Below are 26,783 nucleotides of genomic sequence, written 5' to 3'. Positions count from 1 at the left end.
ATATAATACAGCCATACCATTGGCAAATGCTATATAATACAGCCATACCACCGCCAAATGCTATATAATACAGTCATACCACCGCCAAATGCTATATAATGCAGCCATACCACCAGCCAATGCTATATAATACAGCCATACCCCCGCCAAATGCTATATAATACAGCCATACCATTGGCAAATGCTATATAATACAGCCATACCACCGCCAAATGCTATATAATACAGTCATACCACCGCCAAATGCTATATAATACAGTCATACCACCGCCAAATGCTATATAATGCAGCCATACCACTGCCAAATGCTATATAATACAGCCATACCACCGGCCAATGCTATATAATACATCCATACCACCGGCCAATGCTATATAATACAGCCATACCACCGGCCAATGCTATATAATACATCCATACCACCGGCCAATGCTATATAATACAGCCATACCACCGCCAAATGCTATATAATACAGCCATACCACTTCCAAATGCTATATAATACAGCCATACCACCGCCAAATGCTATATAATACAGCCATACCACCGCCAAATGTTATATAATACAGCCATACCACCGGCCAATACTATATAATACAGCCATACCACCGGCCAATGTAATATAATGCATCCATACCACCGCCAAATGCTATATAATACAGCCATACCACCGCCATATGCTATATAATACAGCCATACCACTTCCAAATGCTATATAATACAGCCATACCACCGCCAAATGCTATATAATACAGCCATACCACCGCCAAATGCTATATAATACAGCCATACCACCGGCCAATACTATATAATACAGCCATACCACCGGCCAATGTAATATAATGCATCCATACCACCGCCAAATGCTATATAATACAGCCATACCACCGCCATATGCTATATAATACAGCCATACCACTTCCAAATGCTATATAATACAGCCATACCACCGCCAAATGCTATATAATACAGCCATACCACCGCCATATGCTATATAATACAGCCATACCACTGCCAAATGCTATATAATACAGCCATACCACCGCCAAATGCTATATAATACAGCCATACCACCGCCAAATGCTATATAATACAGCCATACCACCGCCATATGCTATATAATACAGCCATACCACCGCCAAATGCTATATAATACAGCCATACCACCGCCATATGCTATATAATACGGCTGTACCAGCGGCCAATGTAATACAGCCATACCACTTCCAAATGCTATATAATACAGCCATACCACCGCCAAATGCTATATAATACAGCCATACCACCGCCAAATGTTATATAATACAGCCATACCACCGGCCAATACTATATAATACAGCCATACCACCGGCCAATGTAATATAATGCATCCATACCACCGCCAAATGCTATATAATACAGCCATACCACCGCCATATGCTATATAATACAGCCATACCACTTCCAAATGCTATATAATACAGCCATACCACCGCCAAATGCTATATAATACAGCCATACCACCGCCAAATGCTATATAATACAGCCATACCACCGGCCAATACTATATAATACAGCCATACCACCGGCCAATGTAATATAATGCATCCATACCACCGCCAAATGCTATATAATACAGCCATACCACCGCCATATGCTATATAATACAGCCATACCACTTCCAAATGCTATATAATACAGCCATACCACCGCCAAATGCTATATAATACAGCCATACCACCGCCATATGCTATATAATACAGCCATACCACTGCCAAATGCTATATAATACAGCCATACCACCGCCAAATGCTATATAATACAGCCATACCACCGCCAAATGCTATATAATACAGCCATACCACCGCCATATGCTATATAATACAGCCATACCACCGCCAAATGCTATATAATACAGCCATACCACCGCCATATGCTATATAATACGGCTGTACCAGCGGCCAATGTAATACAGCCATACCACTTCCAAATGCTATATAATACAGCCATACCACCGCCATACAGGGCTGTGGAGTCGGAGTCGTGGAGTCGGAGTCGGTGCTCATTTTGGTGGAGTCGGAGTCGGAGTTGGAGTCGGTATAAAATGGACCGACTCCGACTCCTAAAATATATAATAAATTGGGTACAGTAATTCAATGCAGGATGTGCTGAATATTTTTTCATAGGAGTTTGGGAAAGTTATGAAATGTCCTATAAATGGCTGTTATATTCCTGATCTAAGGCTCCATTCACACACAGCGTTTTTCCTGTGTTTTTTGAGGATATGTTTTTCAGCTGCAAAAGCTGATCATCTTTTTAAAAACTGCATCACCTGAAAGGTTTTTGAGCTCATAGATAATGTTTTCAATAGCAAAAGCAGATTAGAAATCTGCTCTATCTATCCATTTATCCATATCTGTCTATCCATATCGTATCTGTACCAAAAAGAATGAAAACCGGGTAGTACACAAATATATATTCTGTTCTATCTAAATATCTTGATTATTGGATCATAAAAATGATTAAATGTCTGAGGTTCACGTTGTACTACAATAAATTTTTCACTTAAATATAAGCAATATGTGTGGGAGTCGGAGTCGTGGAGTCGGAGTTGGAGTCGGAGTAAGGGAAATTGAGGAGTCGGAGTCGGAGTCGCAGGTTTGGCTTACCGACTCCACAGCCCTGCCGCCATATGCTATATAATACAGCCATACCACCGGCCAATGTAATATAATACAGCCATACCAGTTCCAAATGCTATATAATACAGCCATACCACCGCCATATGCTATATAATACAGCCATACCACCGCCAAATGTTATATAATACAGCCATACCACCGTCATATGCTATATAATACAGCCATACCACCGCCAAATGCTATATAATACAGCCGTACCACCGCCATATGCTATATAATACAGCCATACCACGGCCAAATGCTATATAATACAGCCATACCACCGTCAAATGCTATATAATACAGCCATACCACCGCCATATGCTATATAATACAGCCATACCACCGCCATATGCTATACAATACAGCCGTACTGCTACTAAATACTATACAATACTGCCATACCACCATTAAATACAGCACCTGATAAAGCTGTTGATTTCTCCAGGGCTTGCACAAAGATGTGTAGGCATTTCCTCCAACAGCAAACAGCACTCCGGTCACCAACATGAGCAGCCAAGCAAATATAAAGCTGAATCCGGCTCCGCTGCAAGGAAGCATCACATACTGAATAGATCAAAACTGGATCTGGCCTATACTGCCACCTAGTGGTAGATTCAGGAACATTTTGCCTATGGGGAGCTTAAAAAACCCTCACTACTTTATTGAATAACTTGCAGTCCAAAACTTGTGCTAAATCCTGGAGGGTTATTCCCCTCTTCAAATACAAGCAATGTTGTAATTTTCTGCCTTTTAAAATTTTTAGGCGTTCTTAAGCTATTACCACTCCACTTCTGTTTAATTGGAGCCAGACCACTGCTGCAGACAGCAAAAAATGCGCACACAGCGCTTACAGTATATTTCTCTACTGAGCTTGTAAGTGCTGTTTGAAGCTGGCCAGGATCATTGGAATGGGCGACCTCTCGTCAGAACAGTGCTTACAAGCTAGACCGCAGAGGTGGTCGGTCTCCTAGGCAACGACTGTAAAATGTTAATAACTTAAAGGCTGAAAATTTTAATAACCAGAAAATTGGAAAAGTGCTTGTTTTTCCAGGCTCTATGCAACCATACCTATATGAGAATATAAACCTTTAAGTAGAAGAAAAAGAGTAAGAGGAGCCAGAAGAGCCAGAAGTAAAAAAGGAGCAAGAAGTAAAAAGAAGAGCAAAAAGTAAAAAAAGAAGAGCAAAAAGTAAAAAAAGAAGAGCAAAAAGTAAAAAAAGAGGAGCAAAAAGTAAAAAAAGAGGAGCAAAAAGTAAAAAAAGAGGAGCAAAAAGTAAAAAGAGAGGAGCAAAAAGTAAAAAGAGAGGAGCAAAAAGTAAAAAAAAGAGAGGAGCAAAAAGTAAAAAGAGGAGCAAAAAGTAAAAAGAGGAGCAAAAAGTAAAAAGAGGAGCAAAAAGTAAAAAGAGGAGCAAAAAGTGCAAGAGCAAAAAGAGCAAGAACAGGAAGAGCAGTAGACAAACCTCTTTCTCACCATTCTATATGTAGGAGTGGTTTTCTACTCTCTGACACCCCACGTGGTTAAATGTATTTTATAGTAATGCATGTTATCTGAAAGTAAAGCCCCCTGGGTCTGCAGTTTTAGCCTAAACAGGCTTAAATGTAACCACCAGACCAGACTAGGGAGTTGTAGCTAGAGTTGGTGCCATGTTCAGCAAGTGTCAAGTTCAGTTAGACAAAGTGTGGTGAAGCGACAGCAGTGGTCATATGCAACAGGCCGCTAGGGACAGCGTGAAACTCTTACTCAGGGCAGTGGATTGCCATTGAACCCTTCCGTGCGAATCAGTCTGTCGACCTGGGAACTTCAGATGGACGTTGGGGCCCTCGGCACATTAAGCCTGCGTAGCTACAGGGAAAGATGGACTCAGACCCTAAGAGGCAGGAAGTGATGGATTCCGGGTGCACGGCTTATGGAGGAGAAGAATTCCTAGTGCTAGAGGAGTTATCAAGAGGGATGCTCTACCCCTACCAAGAACTAGGGCTGAAATTATGTCTGGTACCTGTGGGAAAGACTGTAACCCCTTGAGCCCTATCCTATACGCCTGAATACAATGACTGTAAGCTGCCAAGAAAAACGTTTGACTTTTAATGAATTCCGTGTCCCCTGGAATGTTTGCTGTGCAGGTTCTGGAAGATGGAATCCTAGAGCCAGTGGAGGCCTAGGGGCCACATGTAAGTGTGATGCACCCCACATACAGCAGCACATCGGGATGGGGACATGTTTTGACGGTAGGGTGCCAGAACAGGCGGGAGCAGCAGCTCGCCCACGACTCCCTCGCCCCGGCACCTTACATAAAGACCAAGTTCATCTACAGCAGCTAGGTATTAAGAAGCGATTTCCATGTCTACTCACGCCATAAGAAAGTCTCCCCCAGAATTAGAGGCGCAGCCCCGATCCGTGGGATCCACATTCGCCTTATGACCACACGGCGCGAGCAGCAACCCGAACAGATTACACACAATGACCAGGAGGATGATGCAGGAGAGACAGACCCCAACAATCCACCTGTAGGGATCAGACAGCGGCGGGTTAGAGCTTTCCAAAACCGATGAGAATATATTTGCGTACGATATCGGTGTCGGGGGTGATGGCTGACATTACGGCTACCAAGCTCCATCTACCAGTAATTCATGCCTGTATTGCAGACATATTACTTCGCCACAAAAAAAACCCAAACAATATGGGAGACCTCAAAACACAACGGGAAGAGACGGCAAATCTGACAGCGCCGCAGGACTCCCCAGGAAATCAGCGCTTTCTGAAGGTTTTGTCATTCTGTGCTGCCCGTCAGTCATAATATAACGGAGGGAGCGCTGGACTCGATAAGAGGCGAGCACCCCGGGCAGGAACGTTCCTCCAGACGGGAGCCAGCGCACATTTGTGGTGTACGCTATGGAGAATTTGTCGAACGGACTTGGTCTTGTACCAGCTGTGTAAAAAATGTTTGCAGAGCTGGTCAGGACTTTCAGAAAAACAAAAGTGGGCTACATTTCTGAGAAATTTCAAGCTGTACAAAAATATTGCGAAATTTCAAGAAGTTTTATTCCAGAATTAGTGGAAACTCTGTACTCAAGACTTTTCAGCAATTTCATGATTAGACAGAATTAAATGATGGGTAACACCTCTATATACAGTAGATGACAGGATCCACCATTCACAATAGATGTCACAGCTCACCTCCTCCTCCTCCTCCTGTACAATGACTGATAACACCTATATATACAGTAGATGACAGGATCCACCATTCACAATAGATGTCACAGCTCACCTCCTTCTCCTGTACAATGACTGATAACACCTATATATACAGTAGATAACACAGGATCCACCATTCACAATATGTGGTGTCACAGCTCACACAGTAGATAACACAGGATCCACCATTCACAATATGTGGTGTCACAGCTCACCTCCTCCTCCTCCTGTACAATGACGGATAACACCTCTATATACAGTAGATAACACAGGATCCAACATTTACAATAGGTGATGTCACAGCTCACCTCCTCCCACACTACATAATTCCACCCAGGAACAAGGTCAGAAATAATCTGCACCATCTGCTGAATGACTGAGTCACTCCCCACCTGTAGTACTCGTACTTCTTCACGTCCGACTCGTACTTCTTAGAATTGTTGGTTACTGAATCAAAAAAAGAATTGGTTTGATCCAGAGTATCCACTATGGAGATGCTGCTGCGGGCATCCTGGATTTTCTGCTGTATTTTCACCAGTTCATCTTGCACCTCTGCAAAATAGGAGGGTAAAATTTAAGCATCATACAGAAGTCCTGCAAATTTTTACTCAGGTGTGCTGGATCTCATCAACAACAGGGGGTGCACATATTAATACTACACAGACACCCCTCCATGAGTCAGTTGGCGCAGTATTTTGCACCTGTGCTCCCCCTGCCTTTATCATAGGGGGGCTACTGCATCCTGCTAGTGCTTTGGTAATCTGACCTGGTGTTGGTAGGGCTGTATCTTTTTCTGTCCTTTTTTCATGCAGACTTAGAATTTACAGTTAGGCCATACTAGCCTGCAGCTGCCACTGCGGGGGATTGCTGCCTTATACAGGCATTATTATGCTCCTCCTTGGAGCTGTATAAAAATTTATGGAGTAGTGAGCTCCCTCTAGTGGCGGCTGTATTAATATGTATGGCATGAGCTCCCTCTAGTGGCAGCTGTATAAATATGTATGGAGTGAGCTCCTTCTAGTGGCGACTGTATAAACATTTATGGAGTAGTGAGCTTCCTCTAGTGGTATGGAGTGAGCTCCCTCTAGTGGTGGCTGTATAAACATGCATGGAGTAGTGAGCTCCCTCTAGTGGTGGCTGTATAAATATGTATGGACTGTGCTCCCTCTAGTGGTGGCTGTATAAATATGTATGGAGTGAGCTCCCTCTAGTGGCGACTGTATAAACATTTATGGAGTAGTGAGCTTACTCTAGTGGTGGCTGTATAAACATGTATGGAGTGAGCTCCCTCTAGTGGTGGCTGTATAAACATGTATGGAGTGAGCTCCCTCTAGTGGTGGCTGTATAAATATATGTCTGGACTGTGCTCCCTCTAGTGGTGGCTGTATAAATATGTATGGAGTGAGCTCCCTCTAGTGGTGGCTGTATAAACATGTATGGAGTAGTGAGCTCCCTCTAGTGGTGGCTGTATAAATATGTATGGAGTGAGCTCTTTCTAGTGGCAGCTGTATAAATATGTATGGATTAAGCTCCCTCTAGTAGCGGCTGTATAAATGTGTATGGAGTGAGCTCCCTCTAGTGGTGGCTTTATAAATCTGTATGGAGTGAGCTCCCTCTAGTGGCGGCTGTATAAACATGTATGGAGTGAGCTCCTTCTAGTGGCGGCTGTATAAATCTGCATGGAGTGCGCTCCCTCTAGTGGCGGCTGTATAAACATGTATGGAGTGAGCTCCCTCTAGTGGCGGCTGTATAAACATGTATGGAGTGAGCTCCCTCTAGTGGCGGCTGTATAAATATGTATGGAGTGAGCTCCCTCTAGTGGCGGCTGTATAAATATGTATGGAGTGAGCTCCCTCTAGTGGCGGCTATATAAATATGTATGGAGTGAGCTCCCTCTAGTGGCGGCTATATAAATATGTATGGAGTGAGCTCCCTCTAGTGGCGGCTATATAAATATGTATCGAGTGAGCTCCCTCTAGTGGCGGCTATATAAATATAGTTAAAATATGTTGTCCTCCTTTGGGACCTTTTTGTATGTTTTTAGAGCTCAAATTTTTTTTTTTTTGCAATTGGACGACATTAAAAAAATGATGTGTCGTTTTGACTCCGGGGTTATAAGTCACCGAAGACAAATAAATTACTTATAAGCTCCCACATCAAGATGAGCTCACTGACGGATTCTCAGTTAACTCAATCTGCAGCCTGCAATAGTCAGTGCGACCTAGAGGCTATACAAGGCAAACTGCAAAAACATTTTTGATTAATCCAAATTGTAAAGAAAAAAATGATGAGTACCCAAAGTTAAAAACACCCCACTTTTTGTGCCTTAACCCCTTAATGACAGGAGCTTTTTTCGGTTTTGCGTTTTTGTTTTTCGCTCCCCTTCTTCCCAGAGCTATAACTTTTTTTATTTTCCATCAATATGGCCATGTGAGGGCTTATTCTTTGCGGGACGAGTTGTACTTTTGAACGACACCATAGGTTTTACCATGTCGTGTACTCGAATACGGGAAAAAAATTCTAAGTGCGGTGAAATCACAAAAAAAGTGCAATCCCACACATGTTTTTTGTTTGGCTTTTTTACTAGGTTCACTAAATGCTATAACTGACCTGCCATTATGATTCTGCAGGTCATTACGAGTTCACAGACACCAGACATGTCTAGGTTTTTTTTTTATCCAAGTGGTGAACAAAAATTCCAAAGTTGGCTAAAGAAAAAAAAAATGTGCCATTTTCCGATACCTGTAGCGGCTCCAATTTTCGTGATCTGGGGTCGGGTGAGGGCTTATTTTCTGCGTGCCGGGCTGACGTTTTTAATGATACCACTTTCGAGCAGATACGTTCATTTGATCGCCAATTATTGCATTTTAGTTCAATGTTGCGGCGACCAAAAAATTGATTTTTCTTCTCACTACGCCGTTTAGCGATTGGGTTAATCCTTTTTATTATTGATAGATCGGGCGATTCTGAACGCGGCGATACCTAATATGTGTATGTGGGATTTTTTTTCTATTGTTTTATTTATTTTGAATGGGCCGAAAGGGGGGGTGATTTGAATTTTTTTTTTTTTTTTTTTTTTTTTTTTTTTTTTTAATTTTGTCATGCTTCAATAGCCTCCACTACTCGATCGGCTCTGCTACATATAGGTGATGAGCAGATCGCTTTTATGTAGCCGAATTACAGCATTGCTATGAGCGCCAACCACCGGGTGGCACTCATAGCAATGCCTCATCACCAACCATAGAGGTTCTCTAGGAGACCTCTGGTTGTTATGCCAACGCATCTCTGACCCCCCCCAGATCATATGACGGGGGTCGGTGATGCGCCTATTTCCGGCCCGGCGGCAGGAAGCGCTGGTTAAATGCCGCTCTCAGCGTTTGACTAGATAATAGGCGCGGGTGGATCACGATTCCACCCGCGCCTATTGCGGGCACATGTCCCGGTTTTGATGCGGGCTCACCGCCGGAGCCCTCATCAAGGCAGGGGATCTGACCTTGGACGCATGATTGAATCCAAGGTCAGAAATCTGACATAACAGAGGGAGACCTTTGGCGCTGGACGCTCTTACTTGTCACAGAAGTCTTGGTGTTGTTTTGTACAGTCTGGGGAATGTCCTCAAGTGTCTGACGAACCTGAAAAGCAAATTAATAGCAATCAGTATATAAACAGATGCACACTGCACCATATGTTATATTACAGGGGCGTTCAAGGGGTTGTCCAGTCTACAAAAGCCAATTCCACCGACCTTACTAGGTTTGGTTAATAGGAGGCGGCGTCTACAGTAATTACTCTACAATTGTCTCCTAAGTATTGGTTTAGTTTCTTGCACTTTAACATATAGTTATTAGTCTATTCTCCATTTAGTAGCAGTAATTTCTTCTTGCACTGATTTATGCACTTAGATTATGCAGCCAGTCAAGAAGCAAGCAAGAAGAGCTGCAGGGTAAAGCATGGAGGAGGGACAAAGCAATCACCTGAGCCTCCGAAGAGAAAAGGGGCAACATTTAGACAACACCGCGACCTCCTAACAGAATACAAACAGCTTTCTGCGGCTTAAACATCACTTGTAAACGGAGCCTTCTAGATTAAAAAATCCATTTCGATACTTCCCCCCCCCCCCAATTTGGGAATTCTTAGTTAATCGTGGGCGGGGGGGTTCCTTTGTCAGGGTCCTCATCACTTGGTCAGAGAACTGATCAGATACAGGCAGCGCTTTTTAGTCTCTGGAGGACCTCATGTGAATGGGCATGGTGTAATACTTCATTTCATCTGCGGAGGTGCTGCAGGGAAATTAAACACTTCCTGGCTGGTTTCTTCACACATTATAGCTAGAGTTGAGCGATACCGTCCGATACTTCAAAGTATCGTATCGGATGGTATCGGCCGATCTTTAAAAAAAGTATCGGTATCGCCGATTCCGATACCGGAAGTCCCATTCAAGTCTATGGGACTTCCGGTATCGGAATAAGAAAAACCCTTTCCTGCCCTTGTACAGCCTCTCTGGGGTCTGTACGGGCCTTTCGGGGGGCTGTGCCGGCCTGCCAGGGGGTCTGTGCAGGCTCCGGGGGGCTGTGCCGGCCTGCCGGGGGGCTGTGCCGGCCTGCCGGGGGGCTGTGCCGGCCTGCCGGGGGGCTGTGCCGGCCTGCCGGGGGGCTGTGCAGGCATCGTCCGATGGGACTACAAGTCCCATCGGGCGATGCCTGCTACCATGACAGTGATTGACACATTAGCCAATGATGGGACAGTAGTAGTCCCATCATCCGGCTAATGTGTTAAATGTAAAAAAAAAAAAAAAAAATACTACATACATACTACATGCTACATACATACTACATATATACTACATGCATGCTACATACATACTGCATGCTACATGCATACTACATACATACTACATGCTACATACATACCACATATACTACATACATACAATACATTCATACAATACATACATAGACATACAGTACATATAACAGAGTAACATACTTACCAATACTTGTCACATTGTTCCCCGAAGCCATTGTCTTTTCCGGAATAAATATTAACATAACAAACCACAAAAATACTCACCCACGATCCGAAGCAGTCCACGAGTGTGTCCCACGACGATCTTGGGTAGAGAACGGCAGCATCAGATGATGCTGCCGTTCTCTACGGGCTGCAGGAATCCAATGACGGAAGGTAGGTATCCTTCCGCACTGTATTCCTCCGCCACTTAAAATAAAAAAAGTCCCTAGTCTCACTTTATGCCATTGCTGTGTGGGAATTTCCCACGCAGCAATGGCATAAAGTGAGACTAGGGACTTTTTTTTTTTTAAGTGGCGGAGGAATACAGTGCGGAAGGATACCTACCTTCCGTCATTGGATTCCTGCAGCCCGTAGAGAACGGCAGCATCATCTGATGCTGCAGTTCTCTACCCAAGATCGTCGTGGGACACACTCGTGGACTGCTTCGGATCGTGGGTGAGTATTTTTGTGGTTTGTTATGTTAATATTTATTCCGGAAAAGACAATGGCTTCGGGGAACAATGTGACAAGTATTGGTAAGTATGTTACTCTATGTTATATGTACTGTATGTCTATGTATGTATTGTATGAATGTATTGTATGTATGTAGTATATATGTGGTATGTATGTAGCATGTAGTATGTATGTAGTATGTATGTAGCATGCATGTAACATGTAGTATGTATGTAGCATGCATGTAGTATATATGTAGTATGTATGTAGCATGCATGTAGTATATATGTAGCATGTATGTAGTATGTATGTGGTATGTATGTAGCATGTAGTATGTATGTAGCATGCATGTAGTATATATGTAGTATGTATGTAGCATGTAGTATGTATGTAGTATGTATGTAGTATGTATGTGGTATGTATGTAGCATGTAGTATGTATGTAGTATGTATGTAGCATGTAGTATGTATGTAGCATGCATGTAGTATATATGTAGTATGTATGTAGCATGTAGTATGTATGTAGTATGTATGTGGTATGTATGTAGCATGTAGTATGTATGTAGCATGCATGTAGTATATATGTAGTATGTATGTAGTATGTATGTGGTATGTATGTAGCATGTAGTATGTATGTAGCATGCATGTAGCATGCATGTAGTATGTATGTAGCATGCATGTAGTATGTATGTAGCATGCATGTAGTATGTATGTAGCATGCATGTAGTATGTATGTAGCATGTATGTAGTATGTATGTAGTATGTATGTAGCATGTATGTAGCATGTAGCATGCATGTAGTATGTATGTAGCATGCATGTAGTATGTATGTAGCATGCATGTAGTATGTATGTAGCATGCATGTAGTATGTATGTAGCATGCATGTAGTATGTATGTAGCATGCATGTAGCATGCAGTATGTATGTAGCATGTATGTAGTATGTATGTAGTATATATGTAGTATGTATGTAGCATGTAGTATGTATGTAGCATGCATGTAGTATATATGTAGTATGTATGTAGCATGCATGTAGCATGCATGTAGTATGTATGTAGTATGTATGTAGTATGTATGTAGCATGCAGTATGTATGTAGCATGTATGTAGTATGTATGTAGTATATATGTAGTATGTATGTAGCATGTAGTATGTATGTAGCATGCATGTAGTATGTATGTAGTATTTTTTTTTTTTTAACATTTAACACATTAGCCGGATGATGGGACTACTACTGTCCCATCATTGGCTAATGTGTCAATCACTGTCATGGTAGCAGGCATCGCCCGATGGGACTTGTAGTCCCATCGGACGATGCTTGCACAGACCCCCGGACATCAGCACAGCCCCCCGGCAGGCCGGCACAGACCCCCACAGGGTGCACAGACCACCGGCAGGCCGGCACAGCCCCCCGGCAGGCCGGTACAGACCCCGGGCAGTCCACACAGCCCCCCGGCAGGCCGGCACAGCCCCCCGGCAGGCCAGCAGAGACCCCCGGAAGGCCCGAAATGACGGCGCATCATGATGCGCACACACCGCGCATCATGATGACGTCAGGCCGTCAATCAACTGAACTTCCGATTCCGATGCCGAATTCCGATATTGAAAAAATATCGGAAGTCGGTATCGGAATTCCGATACAGCAAGTATCGGCCGATACCCGATACTTGCGGTATCGGAATGCTCAACACTAATTATAGCCAATCACTGAGATCCTGGCAGGGGGAGACTGGACAATCCCAACATATTAGAAGGGTTTTTGGCAATAAGAGGATTGCAAGACAGAACATTGCTTTAAATAGAGTTTGCTAGGAGGAGTCATTTAAGGGGTTATCCATTACTGGGGAGAAACACTTAGCTAACCTAAATGAATTCAAGTCTCCAGGTCCAGATGAATTACACCCCAGAGTACTGAAGGAGATAGCAGAAGAAATTTTTGAACCCCTCTCCATAATCTTTGAAAATTCTTGGAGAACAGGAGAAGTGCCAGAAGACTGGAGAAGAGCAAATGTTGTTCCTATCTTCAAAAAGGGGAAGAAGGTGGACCCAGGCAACTATAGGCCGGTGAGTCTGACTTCTATACCAGGAAAGATCTTTGAACAAATTATTAAACAACATGTATGTCAATACCTGGATAAGAATGAAGTGATTAAACAGAGTCAGCATGGGTTTGTAACTAATAAGTCATGTCAGACTAACTTAATTTCCTTCTATGATGGAATCACTGATTGGGTGGATCAAGGAAATGCTGTAGATATAGTATATCTTGACTTCAGCAAAGCATTTGACAAAGTCTCTCATACAATCCTTATTGAAAAAATGACTAAGTATGGAATGGACAAGGCAACTGTTAGGTGGATTCATAGCTGGCTTAGTGATCGGACCCAAAGAGTGGTCGTAAATGGCTGCACATCCAGTTGGAAGAATGTCTCAAGTGGGGTACCACAGGGCTCTGTCCTGGGCCCTGTATTGTTCAACATCTTTATCAACGATTTAGATGAAGGAATTGAGGGTAAACTGATTAAATTTGCTGATGACACAAAGCTAGGAGGGATAGCTAATACTAGAGAAGAGAGAGAGAGGATTCAAAAAGATTTAAATAAACTGGAGAAGTGGGCAGCAACTAACAGAATGGTTTTTAACAGGGAGAAATGCAAAGTACTACATCTGGGCAATAAAAATGAAAAAAGCATATACAGAATGGGAGGAATAGGGCTAAGTGACAGCACATGTGAAAAAGACTTGGGTATACTAATAGATCACAGACTGAATATGAGTCAACAGTGTGATGCAGCAGCAAAAAAGGCAAATGCAATTCTAGGATGTATTAACAGAAGCATACAGTCTAGATCACGTGAAGTCATTATTTCCCTCTACTCCTCTTTGGTCAGACCTCATCTGGAATATTGTGTCCAGTTTTGGGCACCACATTTTAAAAAAGACATCAACAAACTGGAGCAAGTTCAGAAAAGAGCGACCAGAATGGTGACCGGTCTGCAAACCCTGTCTTATGAGGAAAGGTTGCAGGATTTGGGAATGTTTAGTTTGCAAAAGAGAAGACTGAGAGGAGACTTAATAGCTGTCTACAAATATCTAAAGGGCTGTCACATTGTAGAAGGATCAACTTTATTCTCATTTGCACAAGGAAAGACTAGAAGCAATGGGATGAAACTGAATGGGAAGAGACACAGATTAGATATTAGAAAAAACTTTTTGACAGTTAGAGTGATCAATGAGTGGAACAGGCTGCCACGAGAAGTGGTGAGTTCTCCTTCAATGGAAGTCTTCAAACAGAGGCTGGACAGACATCTGACTGGGATGATTTAGAGAATCCTGCTTTGAGCAGGGGGTTGGACCAGATGGCCCAGGAGGTCCCTTCCAACTCTACGATTCTATGAGATTTTTTTTTTTTTTTTTTTAAACTTTGGGGTGCAAATTACAGTTTGGCTTCTCCCAGACGTTGCTTTTCTGAACATTCAACTTTGATGTAGTCTGTGGTCATAAATCAGCTGAGAGGAGCCCAGAAAAAGACTCGATACTCTCTTATCAGAATGAGCTCACTGATGGACCCTCAGTTAACTCATTCTGCAGCCAACAATAAACATTGTAACTCAGAGGTTGCAAGAAAAGCAAAACGATGCAAAAACTTTCATTAGACTAAATTGCAAACATTTGTTGTTTTTTTTGCCTCCATTACATGCATTTGAGGGAAAAAGAAAAAAAGTGTACCCAAAAGGACAACACCTTTAAGTTTGGGTTTTTTTTAAATCACAACAGTGAGTACAAATCACCATTCCTCCCATACTTCCACTAGAACATGTGTCATAAATCATGTGTGTTATTCTTGATACTGCGACACCAGGAACTCAAGAGAAGTAAATCAGAGACTCCCAGAACCTGTTCTAGGCAGGAAGGTCCTGCCCCAAATTCTGCACTCAGCCCCAATACAGTCAATTAACGGAAAAGTTATATGATAAATGTAGACAAGGAAAGAGTTGGCCACAGTCGGCAGGATTTTCCATTAGGAACAGCCTTGCGGAAGACTTGCAGAGAACACAGGGTTTTTCGTGATCTTTTTGATGTCTGGATGACTGAAGGGACCGAGCAGTGGGGAGAGGCTCCAGCTGCAGGAAGTGGTTAAAAAAAATAAACTGCCGAGAGTTGCATGAGTGTCATGCGAGTACAATCCGATTTTTCACACATAGCACCCTATTTACACCCGAATGCAGTGCGATTGCCATCAGACTGCAATGTGATTTTAACATGAGCTTTTACATAGAGAAATTCTCCTAAGTCATTTACACATCGTTTTCTAACGAAATATTCTGCAAAACACGAGAAAGAGTGAAAAAGAGATAATAGAATAAAAGCCAACAATTCTTCTGCCGCGTACAGTAAAATCACACTGACAGGTTGGAATAGATTGTGTGTGTGTGTGTATAATATATATATATATATATATATATATATATATATATATATATATAATGTATATACAGTACAGACAAAGTTTGGACACACCTTCTCATTCACAGAGTTTTCTTTATTTTCATGACTATGAAAATTGTAGATTCACTCTGAAGGCATCAAAACTATGAAGAGGTAGTCACCGGAAATGGTTTTCACTTCACAGGTGTGCCCTGTCAGGTTTAATAAGTGGAATTTCTTGCCTTATAAATGGGGTTGGGACCATCAGTTGTGTTATGCAGAAGTGTCCCCAAGTGCAGTGGCAAAAACCATCAAGTGCTACAAAGAAACTGGCTCACATGAGGACCGCCCCAGGAAAGCAATACCAAGAGTCACCTCTGCTGCGGAGGATAAGTTCATCCGAGTCACCAGCCTCAGAAATCGCAGGTTAACAGCAGCTCAGATTAGAGACAAGGTCAATGCCACACAGAGTTCTAGCAGCAGACACATCTCTACAACAACTGTTAAGAGGAGACTTTGTGCAGCAGGCCTTCATGGTAAAATAGCTGCTAGGAAACCACTGCTAAGGACAGGCAACAAGCAGAAGAGATTTGTTTGGGCTAAAGAACACAAGGAATGGACATTAGACCAGTGGAAATCTGTGCTTTGGTCTGATGAGTCCAAATTTGAGATCCCTGGTTCCAACCACCGTCTTTGTGCAACGCAGAAAAGGTGAACGGATGGACTGTACATGCCTGGTTCCCACCGTGAAGCATGGAGGAGGAGGTGTGATGGTGCGGGGGGGCTTTGCTGGTGACACTGTTGGGGATTTATTCAGGCATACTGAACCAGCATGGCTACCACAGCATCTTGCAGCGGCATGCTATTCCATCCGGTTTGCGTTTAGTTGGACCATCATTTATTTTTCAACAGGACAATGACCCCAAACACACCTCCAGGCTGTGTAAGGGCTATTCGACCAAGAAGGAGAGTGATGGGGTGCTACGCCAGATGACCTGGCCTCCACAGTCACCAGACCTGAACCCAATCGAGATGGTTTGGGGTGAGCTGGACCGCAGAGTGAAAGCAAAAGGGCCAACAAGTGCTAAGCATCTCTGGGAACTCCTTCAAGACTGTTGGAAGACCATTTCTGGTGACTACCTCTTGAAGCTCATCAAGAGAATGCCAAGAGTGTGCAAAGCAGTAATCAAAGCAAAAGGTGGCTACTTTGAAGAACCTAGAATATAAGACATATTTTCAGTTGTTTCACACTTTTTTGTTAATTATATAATTCCACATGTGTTGGTTCATAGTTTTGATGCCTTCAGAATGAATCTACAATTTTCAGAGTCATGAAAATAAAGAAAACTCTTTGAATGAGAAGGTGTGTCCAAACGTTTGGTCTCTACTGTAGATATATATATATACACAGTCACTGATATCTATTCTATTGATTCTAGTCTTACCTGTCACTCTGTAATATTACTGTATGCGGCAGATGAATTCCTGGCTTTTCAAAGGACATCGGTGCGTTTAAAAAATAAATAAAAAAAAATTGAACAGCAGTCCCATGGTGCGAGTACTGTGCGATTTTTTTTTTTCCTCACACCCATTGCATTGGTGAGTCTCAGCAGAGTCTTGGTGCCGATCACAGCATGCAGTGATTTTACACACATGTCCAATCTGCTCCATAGATTAACACTGGGCCGAGTGCTGTGGGAGGTTTTCTCGCGTAGCACTCGGACGTATTCTACGGTAGTGTGACCCCGGCCTTACAGTCAGATCCAGGTCTGATCAGAGGATACAATTATATAGTATCTCTCACCATAACACTGGAATAATAATATTATTATGTGTTTGTTTTTCAGGCAGTTATGGCAAGATCAAGTTCACCTTCTGGATCGTGTCTTCAACTCCCGAGTTTAAAAAGTCATCAATGTCATTCAGCTGGCTGGTAAAACTCGGTATCTGCAAATGTGGAGTTAGAAAAAAAAGAGTTGGAAATCAATAGTGGGAAACCCAAATCTAGAAACTGAAAGGTAAAAGGGTATGCAGGCGACCCGAAAGCTGCAAAAGTCAATAGTAACGGAGGTGAATGTGGGATATATAGTAATGGAGGTGAATGCGGTATATAATAGGGGAATGCGGTATATATAGTAATGGAGGTGAATGCGGGATATATAGTAAAGGAGGTGAATGCGGTATATAATAGGGGAATGCGGTATATATAGTAAAGGAGGTGAATGCGGTATATAATAGGGGAATGCGGTATATATAGTAAAGGAGGTGAGTGCGGTATATATAGTAAAGGAGGTGAATGCGGTATATAATAGGGGAATGCGGTATATATAGTAAAGGAGGTGAATGCGGTATATAATAGGGGAATGCGGTATATATAGTAAAGGAGGTGAATGCGGTATATAATAGGGGAATGCGGTATATATAGTAAAGGAGGTGAGTGCGGTATATATAGTAAAGGAGGTGAATGCGGTATATAATAGGGGAATGCGGTATATATAGTAATGGAGGTGAATGTGGGATATATAGTAATGGAGGTGAATGCGGTATATAATAGGGGAATGCGGTATATATAGTAATGGAGGTGAATGCGGTATATAATAGGGGAATGTGGTATATATAGTAAAGGAGGTGAATGCGGTATATAATAGGGGAATGCAGTATATATAGTAATGGAGGTGAGTGCGGTATATATAGTAAAGGAGGTGAATGCGGTATATAATAGGGGAATGCGGTATATATAGTAAAGGAGGTGAATGCGGTATATAATAGGGGAATGCGGTATATATAGTAAAGGAGGTGAGTGCGGTATATATAGTAAAGGAGGTGAATGCGGTATATAATAGGGGAATGCGGTATATATAGTAATGGAGGTGAATGTGGGATATATAGTAATGGAGGTGAATGCGGTATATAATAGGGGAATGCGGTATATATAGTAATGGAGGTGAATGCGGTATATAATAGGGGAATGTGGTATATATAGTAAAGGAGGTGAATGCGGTATATAATAGGGGAATGCAGTATATATAGTAATGGAGGTGAGTGCGGTATATATAGTAAAGGAGGTGAATGCAGTATATAATAGGGGAATGCGGTATATATAGTAATGGAGGTGAATGCGGGATATATAGTAAAGGAGGTGAATGCGGTATATAATAGGGGAATGTGGTATATATAGTAATGGAGGTGAGTGCGGTATATAATAGGGGAATGCGGTATATATAGTAATGGAGGTGAGTGCGGTATATAATAGGGGAATGCGGTATATATAGTAATGGAGGGGAATGCGGTATATATTGTAATGGAGGGGAATGCGGTATATAATAGGGGAATGTGGTATATATAGTAATGGAGGCGAGTGCGGTATATAATAGGGGAATGCGGTATATATAGTAATGGAGGCGAGTGCGGTATATAATAGGGGAATGCGGTATATATAGTAATGGAGGTGAGTGCGGGATATATAGTAAAGGAGGTGAATGCGGTATATAATAGGGGAATGTGGTATATATAGTAATGGAGGTGAGTGTGGTATATAATAGGGGAATGCGGTATATATAGTAATGGAGGTGAGTGCGGTATATAATAGGGGAATGCGGTATATATAGTAATGGAGGGGAATGCGGTATATATTGTAATGGAGGGGAATGCGGTATATAATAGGGGAATGTGGGATATATAGTAATGGAGGTGAATGCGGTATATAATAGGGGAATGCGGTATATATTGTAATGGAGGGGAATGCGGTATATAATAGGTGAATGCGGTATATAATAGGTGAATGCGGTATATATAGTAATGGAGGGGAATGCGGTATATAATAGGTGAATGCGGTATATATAGTAATGGAGGTGAAAGTGGTATATAATAGGGGAATGCGGTATATATAGTAATGGAGGGGAATGCGGTATATAATAGGGGAATGCGGTATATATTGTAACGGAGGGGAATGCGGTATATAATAGGGGAATGTGGGATATAGAGTAATGGAGGTGAATGCGGTATATAATAGGGGAATGCGGTATATATTGTAATGGAGGTGAATGCGGTATATAATAGGGGAATGCGGTATATATAGTAATGGAGGTGAGTGCGGTATATAATGGGGGAATGCGGTATATATAGTAATGGAGGTGAATGCGGTATATAATAGGGGAATGTGGGATATATAGTAATGGAGGTGAATGCGGTATATAATGGGTGAATGTGGTATATATAGTAATGGAGGTGAAAGTGGTATATAATAGGGGAATGCGGTATATAATAAGGGAATGCGGTATATATAGTAATGGAGGTGAATGCGGGTATAATGGGTGAATGTGGTATATATAGTAATAGAGGTGAAAGTGGTATATAATAGGTGAATGCGGTATATATAGTAATGGAGGGGAATGCGGTATATAATAAGGGAATGCGGTATATATAGTAATGGAGGTGAAAGTGGTATATAATAGGGGAATGCGGTATATATAGTAACGGAGGGGAATGCGATATATAATAGGGGAATGCGGTATATAATAGGGGAATGCGGTATATATAGTAATGGAGGTGAATGCGGTATATAATAGGGGAATGCGGTATATAATAGGTGAATGCGGTATATATAGTAATGGAGGTGAATGCGGTATATAATAGGTGAATGCGGTATATATAGTAATGGAGGTGAAAGCGGTATATAATAGGGGAATGCGGTATATATAGTAATGGAGGTGAAAGCGGTATATAATAGGGGAATGCGGTATATATAGTAACGGAGGGGAATGCGGTATATAATAGGGGAATGCGGTATATATAGTAATGGAGGTGAAAGCGGTATATAATAGGGGAATGCGGGATATATAGTAATGGAGGTGAATGCGGTATATAATAGGTGAATGCGGTATATATTGTAATGGAGGTGAATGCGGTATATATAGTAATGAAGGGGAAAGCGGTATATAATAGGTGAATGCGGTATATAATAGGTGAATGCGGTATATATAGTAACGGAGGGGAATGCGGTATATAATACGTGAATGCGGGATATATAGTAATGGAGGTGAATGCGGTATATAATAGGGGAATGCGGTATATATTGTAATGGAGGTGAATGCGGTATATATAGTAATGGAGGGGAATGCGGTATATAATAGGTGAATGCGGTATATAATAGGTGAATACGGTACATATAGTAACGGAGGTGAATGCGGTATATAATAGGGGAATGCGGTATATAATAGGTGAATGCGGTATATAATAGGTGAATGCGGTATATATAGTAACGGAGGTGAATGCGGTATATAATAGGTGAATGCGGTATATAATAGGTGAATGCGGTATATATAGTAACGGAGGGGAATGCGGTATATAATAGGTGAATGCGGGATATATAGTAATGGAGGTGAATGCGGTATATAATAGGGGAATGCGGTATATATTGTAATGGAGGTGAGTGCGGTATATAATAGGTGAATGCGGTATATATAGTAACGGAGGTGAATGCGGTATATAATAGGGGAATGCGGTATATAATAGGTGAATGCGGTATATAATAGAAGAATGCGGTATATATAGTAACGGAGGTGAATGCGGTATATAATAGGTGAATGCGGTATATAATAGGTGAATGCGGTATATATAGTAACGGAGGGGAATGCGGTATATAATAGGTGAATGCGGGATATATAGTAATGGAGGTGAATGCGGTATATAATAGGTGAATGCGGTATATATTGTAATGGAAGTGAGTGCGGTATATAATAGGTGAATGTGGGATATATAGTAATGGAGGTGAATGCGGTATATATAGTAATGGAGGTGAATGCGGTATATAATAGGTGAATGCAGTATATATTGTAATGGAGGTGAATGCGGTATATAATAGGTGAATGTGGGATATATAGTAATGGAGGTGAATGCGGTATATAATAGGTGAATGCGGTATATATAGTAATGGAGGTGAATGCGGTATATAATAGGTGAATGCAGTATATATAGTAATGGAGGTGAATGCGGTATATAATAGGGGAATGCGGTATATATAGTAATGGAGGTGAATGCGGTATATAATAGGTGAATGCAGTATATATAGTAATGGAGGTGAATGCGGTATATATAGTAATGGAGGTGAATGCGGTATATAATAGGTAAATGCGGTATATATAGTAATGGAGGTGAATGCGGTATATAATAGGTGAATGTGGGATATATAGTAATGGAGGTGAATGCGGTATATAATAGGTGAATGCAGTATATATAGTAATGGAGGTGAATGCGGTATATAATAGGTGAATGCGGTATATATAGTAATGGAGGTGAATGCGGTATATAATAGGTGAATGCGGTATATATAGTAATGGAGGTGAATGCGGTATATAATAGGTGAATGCGGTATATATAGTAATGGAGGTGAATGCGGTATATAATAGGTAAATGCGGTATATATAGCAATGGAGGTGAATGCGGTATATAATAGGTGAATGAGGGATATATAGTAATGGAGGTGAATGCGGTATATAATAGGTGAATGCAGTATATATAGTAATGGAGGTGAATGCGGTATATAATAGGTGAATGCGGGATATTTAGTAATGGAGGTGAATGCGGTATATAATAGGTGAATGCGGTATATATAGTAATGGAGGGGAATGCGGTATATAATAGGTGAATGCGGTATATAATAGGTGAATGCAGTATATATAGTAATGGAGGTGAATGCGGTATATAATGGGTGAATGCAGTATATATAGTAATGGAGGTGAATGCGGTATATAATAGGTGAATGTGGGATATATAGTAATGGAGGTGAATGCGGTATATAATAGGTGAATGTGGTATATATAGTAATGGAGGTGAATGCGGTATATAATAGGTGAATGTGGGATATATAGTAATGGAGGTGAATGCGGTATATAATAGGTGAATGCGGTATATATAGTAATGGAGGTGAATGCGGTATATAATAGGTGAATGTGGGATATATAGTAATGGAGGTGAATGCGGTATATAATAGGTGAATGTGGGATATATAGTAATGGAGGTGAATGCGGTATATATAGTAATGGAGGTGAATGCGGTATATAATAGGTGAATGCGGTATATATAGTAATGGAGGTGAATGCGGTATATAATAGGTGAATGCGGTATATATAGTAATGGAGGTGAATGCGGTATATAATAGGTGAATGCGGTATATATAGTAATGGAGGTGAATGCGGTATATATAGTAATGGAGGTGAATGCGGTATATAATAGGTGAATGCGGTATATATAGTAATGGAGGTGAAAGTGGTATATAATAGGTGAATGCGGTATATATAGTAATGGAGGTGAATGCGGTATATAATAGGTGAATGCGGTATATATAGTAATGGAGGTGAATGCGGTATATAATAGGTGAATGCGGTATATATAGTAATGGAGGTGAATGCGGTATATATAGTAATGGAGGTGAATGCGGTATATAATAGGTGAATGCGGTATATATAGTAATGGAGGTGAAAGTGGTATATAATAGGTGAATGCGGTATATATAGCAATGGAGGTGAATGCGGTATATAATAGGTGAATGTGGGATATATAGTAATGGAGGTGAATGCGGTATATAATAGGTGAATGCAGTATATATAGTAACGGAGGTGAATGCGGTATATAGGTGAATGCGGGATATATAGTAATGGAGGTGAATGCGGTATATAATAGGTGAATGCGGTATATATAGTAATGGAGGTGAATGCGGTATATAATAGGTGAATGCGGTATATATAGTAATGGAGGTGAATGCGGTATATAATAGGTGAATGCGGTATATATAGTAATGGAGGTGAATGCGGTATATATAGTAATGGAGGTGAATGCGGTATATATAGTAATGGAGGTGAAAGTGGTATATAATAGGTGAATGTGGGATATATTGTAATGGAGGTGAATGCGGTATATTATAGGGGAATGCAGTATATATAGTAATGGAGGTGAAAATGGTATATAATAGGGGAATGCGGTATATATAGTAATGGAGGTGAATGCGGTATATAATAGGTGAATGCGGTATATATATTAATGGAGGTGAATGCGGTATATAATAGGGGAATGCGGTATATATAGTAATGGAGGTGAATGCGGTATATAATAGGTGAATGCGGTATATATAGTAATGGAGGTGAATGCGGTATATAATAGGTGAATGCAGTATATATAGTAATGGAGGTGAATGCGGTATATAATAGGGGAATGCGGTATATATAGTAATGGAGGTGAATGCGGTATATAATAGGGGAATGCGGTATATATAGTAATGGAGGTGAATGCGGTATATAATAGGTGAATGCGGTATATATAGTAATGGAGGTGAATGCGGTATATAATAGGTGAATGCAGTATATATAGTAATGGAGGTGAATGCGGTATATAATAGGTGAATGCGGTATATATAGTAATGGAGGTGAATGCGGTATATAATAGGTGAATGCGGTATATATTGTAATGGAGGTGAGTGCAGTATATAATAGGTGAATGCGGTATATATAGTAATGGAGGTGAATGCGGTATATAATAGGGGAATGCGGTATATATAGTAATGGAGGTGAATGCGGTATATATAGTAATGGAGGTGAATGCGGTATATAATGGGTGAATGCGGTATATATTGTAATGGAGGTGAATGCGGTATATAATAGGGGAATGCAGTATATATTGTAATGGAGGTGAATGCGGTATATAATAGGTGAATGCAGTATATATAGTAATGGAGGTGAATGCGGTATATAATAGGTGAATGTGGGATATATAGTAATGGAGGTGAATGCGGTATATAATAATAGGTGAATGCAGTATATATAGTAATGGAGGTGAATGCGGAATATAATAGGGGAATGCGGTATATATAGTAATGGAGGTGAATGCGGTATATAATGGGTGAATGCGGTATATATAGTAATGGAGGTGAATGCGGTATATAATAGGTGAATGCAGTATATATAGTAATGGAGGTGAATGCGGTATATAATAGGTGAATGCAGTATATATAGTAATGGAGGTGAATGCGGTATATAATAGGGGAATGCGGTATATATAGTAATGGAGGTGAATGCGGTATATAATGGGTGAATGCGGTATATATAGTAATGGAGGTGAATGCGGAATATATAGTAATGGAGGTGAATGCGGTATATAATAGGTGAATGTGGGATATATTGTAATGGAGGTGAATGCGGTATATTATAGGGGAATGCAGTATATATAGTAATGGAGGTGAATGCGGTATATATAGTAATGGAGGTGAATGCGGTATATAATAGGTGAATGCGGTATATATAGTAATGGAGGTGAATGCGGTATATAATAGGTGAATGCGGGATATATAGTAATGGAGGTGAATGCGGTATATAATAGGTGAATGCGGTATATATAGTAATGGAGGTGAATGCGGTATATATAGTAATGGAGGTGAATGCGGTATATAATAGGTGAATGCGGTATATATAGTAATGGAGGTGAAAGTGGTATATAATAGGTCAATGTGGGATATATTGTAATGGAGGTGAATGCGGTATATAATAGGGGAATGCGGTATATATAGTAATGGAGGTGAATGCGGTATATAATAGGTGAATGCGGTATATATAGTAATGGAGGCGAATGCGGTATATAATGGGTGAATGCAGTATATATAGTAATGGAGGTGAATGCGGTATATAATAGGTGAATGCGGTATATATAGTAATGGAGGTGAAAGTGGTATATAATAGGTCAATGTGGGATATATTGTAATGGAGGTGAATGCGGTATATAATAGGGGAATGCGGTATATATAGTAATGGAGGTGAATGCGGTATATAATAGGGGAATGCGGTATATATAGTAATGGAGGTGAATGCGGTATATAATAGGTGAATGCGGTATATATAGTAATGGAGGTGAATGCGGTATATAATAGGGGAATGCGGTATATATAGTAATGGAGGTGAATACAGTATATAATAGGTAAATGCGGTATATATAGTAATGGAGGTGAATGCGGTATATAATAGGTGAATGCGGTATATATAGTAATGGAGGTGAATGCGGTATATAATAGGGGAATGCGGTATATATAGTAATGGAGGTGAATGCGGTATATAATAGGGGAATGCGGTATATATAGTAATGGAGGTGAATGCGGTATATAATAGGTGAATGCGGTATATATAGTAATGGAGGTGAATGCGGTATATAATAGGTGAATGCAGTATATATAGTAATGGAGGTGAATGCGGTATATAATAGGTGAATGCGGTATATATAGTAATGGAGGTGAATGCGGTATATAATAGGTGAATGCAGTATATATAGTAATGGAGGTGAATGCGGTATATAATAGGGGAATGCGGTATATATAGTAATGGAGGTGAATGCGGTATATAATAGGGGAATGCGGTATATATAGTAATGGAGGTGAATGCGGTATATAATAGGTGAATGCGGTATATATAGTAATGGAGGTGAATGCGGTATATAATAGGTGAATGCAGTATATATAGTAATGGAGGTGAATGCGGTATATAATAGGTGAATGCGGTATATATAGTAATGGAGGTGAATGCGGTATATAATAGGGGAATGCGGTATATATAGTAATGGAGGTGAATGCGGTATATATAGTAATGGAGGTGAATGCGGTATATAATGGGTGAATGCGGTATATATTGTAATGGAGGTGAATGCGGTATATAATAGGTGAATGCGGTATATATTGTAATGGAGGTGAGTGCGGTATATAAAAGGTGAATGCGGTATATATAGTAATGGAGGTGAATGCGGTATATAATAGGGGAATGCGGTATATATAGTAATGGAGGTGAATGCGGTATATATAGTAATGGAGGTGAATGCGGTATATAATGGGTGAATGCGGTATATATTGTAATGGAGGTGAATGCGGTATATAATAGGGGAATGCAGTATATATTGTAATGGAGGTGAATGCGGTATATAATAGGTGAATGCAGTATATATAGTAATGCAGGTGAATGCGGTATATAATAGGTGAAAGCGGTATATATAGTAATGGAGGTGAATGCGGTATAT

General features: G+C 40.9%; 1 protein-coding gene across 2 annotated transcripts in view; it reads right to left on the bottom strand.

Moving 5' to 3' along the window:
• The window catches only part of LOC141056181 (prominin-1-A-like), a 98,538-nt gene that overhangs the window by 13,816 nt on the left and 57,939 nt on the right, over window positions 1–26,783 (bottom strand). For both annotated transcript variants that reach the window (XM_073552885.1, XM_073552886.1), the window contains exons 9-13: window positions 17,613–17,687; window positions 9,425–9,488; window positions 6,249–6,408; window positions 5,014–5,166; window positions 3,084–3,207 (exon numbers count right to left, since the gene is read on the bottom strand). In XM_073552885.1, coding sequence (XP_073408986.1) covers window positions 3,084–3,207; window positions 5,014–5,166; window positions 6,249–6,408; window positions 9,425–9,488; window positions 17,613–17,687 — 576 coding nt within the window. The remainder of the gene's footprint in view (window positions 1–3,083; window positions 3,208–5,013; window positions 5,167–6,248; window positions 6,409–9,424; window positions 9,489–17,612; window positions 17,688–26,783) is intronic.

This window comes from Dendrobates tinctorius, unplaced genomic scaffold (assembly GCF_039654945.1).
Source record: "Dendrobates tinctorius isolate UK_male_01 unplaced genomic scaffold, ASM3965494v1 ptg000196l, whole genome shotgun sequence".
Taxonomy (NCBI): Eukaryota; Metazoa; Chordata; class Amphibia; order Anura; family Dendrobatidae; genus Dendrobates; species Dendrobates tinctorius.
Note: the sequence above shows the minus strand (reverse complement) of the source record. Positions and strands in the feature narration are given on the sequence as shown.